This window comes from Megalops cyprinoides, chromosome 4 (genome assembly GCF_013368585.1).
Source record: "Megalops cyprinoides isolate fMegCyp1 chromosome 4, fMegCyp1.pri, whole genome shotgun sequence".
In the NCBI taxonomy this organism is placed as follows: Eukaryota; Metazoa; Chordata; class Actinopteri; order Elopiformes; family Megalopidae; genus Megalops; species Megalops cyprinoides.
In genome coordinates this window covers 31176221-31182918 of record NC_050586.1, presented here as the reverse complement: position 1 = coordinate 31182918, position 6698 = coordinate 31176221, and the positions used below count along the sequence as shown (strand labels likewise).

At 39.1% G+C, this 6698-nt stretch overlaps 1 protein-coding gene across 1 annotated transcript; it reads right to left on the bottom strand.

The window, feature by feature from the left end:
• Positions 1-2076: 2076 nt before the first annotated feature.
• Positions 2077-4787, bottom strand: LOC118776827 (cytochrome c oxidase subunit 7C, mitochondrial). The gene is made up of 3 exons (XM_036527417.1): positions 4630-4787; positions 2632-2777; positions 2077-2189 (listed from the first exon to the last, which is right to left on the bottom strand). Exons 1-2 carry the CDS (start codon positions 4702-4704, stop codon positions 2661-2663), a joined length of 192 nt encoding a protein of 63 aa, XP_036383310.1. The 5' UTR covers positions 4705-4787; the 3' UTR covers positions 2077-2189; positions 2632-2660.
• Between the last annotated feature and the right edge of the window lie 1911 nt (positions 4788-6698).

Below are 6698 nucleotides of genomic sequence, written 5' to 3'. Positions count from 1 at the left end.
CACACACACACACAAACAGAACTTTAAAATATCTGACCCCGCTCCGTGGCCCCATTTAACATCTCATGATGGTCCACCTGTTCCACTGTTCTGTGTAGAATCCTGAGGCGGTCAGTAAAAAATACAAGTCATTATGAATGCAGGAAAACACAAAGCGCAAAGCCAGCGTCGGTTTTATTAGGTCTGAAAGGACCTGGAGATTTAGTGACGTTGTCCACGAGGCAGTTTCTCTTCCTTACGACCTCCCTCGTTCCCGTCCCGCTGAAAAGCTTTCTCCTCAAAGCTGCTGCACCAGCAACCGCTGCTGAAAAACAACGCCGGCACCGTATCCCTGAAAACACTTGAGGGGAAACAGGCAAAGAAGCTAATGAAAATCCTTTACTTTTGGAATATTACCCTGTCACTTTCTCTCCCGTACTTTCTCTTATTATTTTGTTCTCAAATATTTATAGCCACCAGCACTAGAAGGTTAATTGAACTGAAATGGATTTTTCAATGAAGTTCGACTGCTGTGCTGAGGCATACAGAATGAAAACAATAACTATCTGTAATACTTTCAGGCCGGATAGGACTGGACTCTTTTGTTCATGTCTTGCATTCAAATCGACATCCTATTTAGCCACTTAATAAGTTTGCAAAGCTTCAATCCGCTTTTCATTACCTTATTAAACCAGGAGGGATACTGTAGGTATGCAAAAACACAATTACACTGAGGTGGTTTTACTTCAGATGTGGAAACCAATTTATTCAAAGTCACATATAAAGTTGATTATTACTGTTCCTATTAAGTTTCAGTTTAATGGTTGGTAATTACTCATTTTCTTGTGTGACAGCACAAATGTTTAACACTTCAAATAAACATTTTAATTGACTGATTCTGGACTAACTGATTAGTTAACAGTTTAGTTACCTGGAGTGGAACATGTGATGCTGTAATACAAATTGCCCTTTTTTGCACTCATAACAGATAACCAGAAACACATAAATTTTCTGCCCAAAGTTACCAGCACGAAGTTAATTGTGTTGAGCCCATGGTGATGTTTATTGCCTTAATAGTGATGATGATACATTATTCTATATGAATACGTATATTGCTTATTCCTGGGGCGGGGGGGGGGGGGGGCGGTGGCTTGGTGTTAACAGTTGTCCCCACGAGTGTATAAATAATTCATTCAGGGCCACAATGAGCTCTAATGAACATTGCAATGAAACGTGTCAACACTACCACATGCAAGCTCCAAGCAGCTGCACGCCCGATAGGTTTCTCTGGAATCACAGGACCCCCCATAGAGATGGCTTACTGAGCAGTTTCCACGTACAACAATTATCACTTCATGAATGCATTCAGAAACACATCTGAGACCGAAGTCATTTCTCACGGGGGAGGCTGTAAACACAGATAATTGTCTCTTTGTGTATGCTCTGGTTGATATGCTTGTGTTATGCTTGGATCCATTAAAGACAGCCTTCACTCTCCTGTGAGTGTCGTGCAGCGTTTGAAAAGTGCCACTTGTTCCCATCCAATTTGTGGTTTATCATTTGTACTAGCCTATACTCATACGCTGATACAGGGGCATTTACTTTCACTGTTTAATTCATATTGTGACTTTTCAAATCGGTTTAAAGGCTAAATGTGTGATTTTAAAAACTTTATTGTTGCCATTATAGTGGAGGATGCTCTTGGCAGTAGATATCTGTCACCTCTGACTTTTTGGTAAAGGTCTTGGGCTCTACCCAGCAAGCTAGCCTATTTTTTACACTGCCAGTATTAGGCCAGATTGTAAAGGACACCAGGCTAGAGAGAAACCTCTACAAATGGATTAATTAAATTCACTAGTCAATGACCTTTCAAATACAGTGGGCTTTCATCACTTTACATGATCAAAATTGAGGATCATGGGAAACGTTATATGATAGAATGAATACAACTTCTTTGTGACTATATCATGAAACATATAGATCGTAAAAAGGTGTGATACTTAAAAATTACATTTTATTGTAATACTACCACCTCACAAAATCCATGCCAATCCATTATTAAATCTTTTATTACTGGGAATCTGCCCTTAAAAAAGAAACGTTTCAAAGTCTGTTTAGATTCATTTTATTTACAAAGACAATGAAGGGATCCCCATTCTTCGTTATGAAGAGAGTTCAGCAGATTAAATATATTCCACCATGAAGCAGACCTGTGGAGAAAGAAGTCAAACATGATCATAACTCTGATTCAATACAGAACAGCAAGACAGCAGTATTATCAATCTGCTCAGGGAATTTTCATTTTCCGGACAGCACCAATGTGAAAGATAAGGACACCAGCTATGACTGAAAAGCAAACTGGGTCCTTTTCTTTTTCTTTTTTTATATTCATCAGAGCTGGCAATAAACGGTCACATTACAATGACAATGCTGTCTCTTATCTCAATGGCCTGTCAAGAAAACTAATCCAGAACGGCACCGACACTGTCACTATATTTCTCATGCACTGACATAACCCTGGCCTTTACTCAGGTCTTTTCAAACCAACGTGTCACAGGAAAGGCGCTAAATCCTGTATTCTTTAACACCATGGCAGAGATGTGCTACAGGTAAAACAGGCGGGAAAAGGCCTTTTTGGGACAAGATCCCCACCTGGTTAAGTCGTGAGGGGCGTCGACGCTTCACTTCTTCAAGAGCTGGTGTCTGACGACAATGAAGGGGAAAGCAAAGCCACTGCCGAAGAACACCACCATCATTCCCAGCAGCCTCCACTTGTTGTCAACAGAGAATGGCAGGTTCTGGAGGGCACAGACTGCATTAGTCTAACAGTTCTAACATTCTTGGCTTCAGAATTCAAGTTTACAAATCAAACCAGAGTTTTTTTTAAATTAAGTTTGAACGAAAGATTTTCAATATTTATATATTATATATATATGTTTATATATTTAGCAGCAAAAATCCTATTCCTGTGAAAATGGACTACTCTGAACAGGGAATGGCAGGGTAAAAAACTTTGAGAGATTACTTTTGAAATACTTTGAACTTGTGGATTTCCTTGGCAGCCAATATCAGTCGCAGCTTACAGTTGGTGGTTGACTTAATGTAAAAGCCAGAAAGCTAGCCAATTTGTCAAAAGTAATAACACAAAGACATTGCTACACTTGATGCTAAATGACACCAAGACAGTGAGATAGGAGGAAAGATGGGCATAGAGCAGTGGATTTTTGGCAATTTACCATGACTTTACAAGGGAAGAAGAAAGGGAAGAGGACTAAGCTTTATTATTTTTTACATATTGGCCTCTTCCTGTCATTTTTCCTGGATGAAAATTCAAGAATTTTCAAGGATTGTGCAAACACTGAGAACGTCACCATAGCAGTCACTGACACTGAATGACAGCCAGGAAGTTGTTTTTCCAATTCAGACAGTCGAACTGGGGCTGGAAAATGAGGCTTTGTGAACCCTGTAATGACCATTTCTATCATCCCGTAACACCAATAATTGGACTTGGGGCTGTACCAAAAAGGTTCAAGCCAATATATGGTATCCAGTGGTAACAGGAACACTGATACTTACAAAAGCCCAGAATTAACGGACAATGGTAAATACTGCCACTAAACAATCACCTATATGCAACAGTCACCTATGCTCACGTAAGGAGTCAATTTCTTCTCGTTACTTGGGTACGGGAATTGCATGAGATTGGACCCATTTTGCCACTACTCGCTGACACTTTACAACATTACATATGAATATTCACTCTCCCCCCCCCCCCCCCCCCCCCCCCCCTCTCTCTCTCTCTCTATATATATATATATATATATATATATATATATATATATATATAATGTATATACACGAAATTAATCAAAAATAACATGACTATAAACTAGCTTAGTAGCTAATAATTTACAAGCAACCTCAACATTAGTTCGCTAATTTCGGAAAGCTGCATTACCTATGCACAGTTATGACATTTTACAGTGGGCAGACAGTCAGCTAGTTAAGTTATCTAGCTACAACGACGTTTCAATAACTTCTTCTAGCTGAGAAGGTCATGCAACTTTTGGCCCGGTTCCGCACGTAGCCAGCTAACGATCGTCAAGCTGTTCAGGTAACGCTTTCAAATATTTAAGTGGTGCGTGTCTTACGTGCTGCGTCCCGCAGGCTTCAGCTCACGGAAGGAAGTGCACGTTTGCTGGTTAACCGTCTGCCCGATACACTGACAGCAGCTCAGATTAAGATTAAGACATTTTGTTGTCTCAGGCTGTTCCAAATTTCAGTCCTACGCTATATGTTTGAAATATTCCATAAGTCATTCATAATGTTACACCACACGTAACGTCAGCTAGCTTGCTAACTACAATACGTTCGTTAGCGAACAATAATTCAATTCGCGTTGAATACGAACGACAACGGTTTTGAAAACAGTATAATTAAATTACAACAAATGATAACAATTAACCGAGTTGCTACTTATCTACTGGACCATGCTAGACACATTATGCTTGTATAGGTAAGTAGCTAACGAGCTAGTTATGTTATCCCAGACGACCTCCAGATGCAGGCTTCAGACAAGAGAGTAGGCCAAGCTAGCTGGTTAGCTATCTACAAAGAGTTTCCTAAATACACCTATTTTTTCGGGTTTACCTTTCCTGGTCCTTCTGCATAGTGGCTTCCACGGACCGCAGAAGTGGTAAATCGCCGAACAGCCTGGCCAAGCATATTGAGCTACAATGAAGTTTCGACCCACAGTTCTTGTCCACTAGCTTCTGCGACGTGCGACCTTCTCTGAGAAAGGATATCGAATAGACTTCTGGGATATCTAAGAAAGCGCCTCTAGGGGGTGTCTGGGAAATGTAGTGTCTGACACGCGTACGGTTGATTTACGTGGCATTAGCTGCGTGCAGATCGACCAGTTTTCAATTTATTGCGAAGCGCTGATTATGTCGTACAGAAGCATGGAAACTTTTCCAGACACCCTCGCTTTTCCTGTTTATGCATTTCTGCTACATTTATAAATGAAACGTATGTGTGACTTTTATTGTCGTTAATGAGGTGGAATTATGAATATCTTGTCACGCTTAAAATGTTAAAAGATCGAAGGTCATCGCTCCCATTTTTCCTTTTGTTTTTGTTTATAACATGAATGCTGATTTACCATGTACTCTATGTGCCATATTTCCTCAGAAAACGTATGTCATAAGCTACCTTTTTCTTATTGTAAAATACCTAATTAAATAACAACCACATTAAATAGCAACCACATTTAAAAAGAATAATATTATTCGCATGGTTGTAGATGACATCGTCAAGGCCACCCACATGTCGTATAATATTCCTTCTCCTTTAAATCACATTATACTAAATACACTATAGTGCACATTTTCTGTGCATGTATATTCTGTGATTTGCAGTCCAACATTTTGCCAATAGTACCAGAGTAGCCTGACATTAACTTGACAAGAGCTTAGTTTTTCCACTCTTTTTTGTCTCTTTATTTACTCTTGTCAGGGTAATCTACCTGCATCTCAAATAATACCACTCCTTAGCTGTCATCAAGATCAATATGCCACAAAGAAGATATGACCAGAGAGACTGTTGTCTTCAAGTTGATCTGCATTAAGCTGTTGCTTTGAATGTGAAAATTTCAACAGTGGGGCAAGGTGATGTTTAATCGACAGTTGCAAGTGCTGTCACTAACTCTGCCCTCTGTTTGAAGTTGTTTTGGGTTATGAAATGACAGCTGTTTTCCACTAACTGGCTATTTTTCCATTTCTTTTTAGTGGGGTTCTAAGAAGTCTCACCTTCTTTTCTTCCTGCGAGAAATTCAACCTGCACAGTGTTTTTAATGCAGCGTGTTAAAACATGACTTATATGTGCTCAATAAACCACCTCCATATTATAGCCAACATGCTGTCAGTCCAAGCTCACCTCTGCCACTGCTGTCTATTAAAGAGCAATTATGGTTTGATGTAAAAGACCTGCAATTTTCGGCCAGCAGCTTAAAGCAGTGGGGTCAATGTGCTTGAAAAAATTCTGGGACATTACACCCACTTCTGAGTTTTTAAGTGAACACCCCCTCACACCACCACCTCCTTCCACCCAGAGAAAACGAGTATGATCTGAAAATTGTATGGGTGGACTGGCAAATACAGAAAAGATGGATAAGTAAGTGTTTACAAGTCAGGCATTTCTAATGTGGGTCTTGTTTGTAATGCACAGGCAGGAAGTAAACTATGCCATTAAGCATGACTATTATAGCAAAATTGAAATGCACTGAATTAGAATTTTCCCTGAAAGTACCTCAGAAGTGTGTACATATACATATGCACACAACACACACACACACACACACATATATATATATATATATATATATATATATATATATATATATATATATATATATATATAGATATATATATAAGCGTAGATATATAAAAGCGTATTTCAAACCCTACATGTCCAATTGCTATCTATCTATACAGTATATATAGATAGATAGCAATTGGACATGTAGGGTTTGAAATACGCTTCTTCACTTCACTTAGATGAAACTTAACTTCAAAGGAGCTCTGCATTATTGTACTTTTAACACATTACCATTATAAAACCACAACTAATATTTACAGGGGTAGTGTATTACTTCATTGGCTCCACTCACACTTGCATGGTACATAACAATTTGCTGACTCAAATTTACTGCAGAGTAAATA

Coding starts and splice junctions, on each gene's coding strand:
- LOC118776827 (XM_036527417.1), bottom strand. CDS start 4,704: ATGCTTGGCCAGGCTGTTCGGCGATTTACCACTTCTGCGGTCCGTGGA. Junction 2,778..4,629: donor ATGCAGAAGGACCAGGAAAG/GTAAACCCGAAA, acceptor TGTGCCCTCCAG/AACCTGCCATTCTCTGTTGA.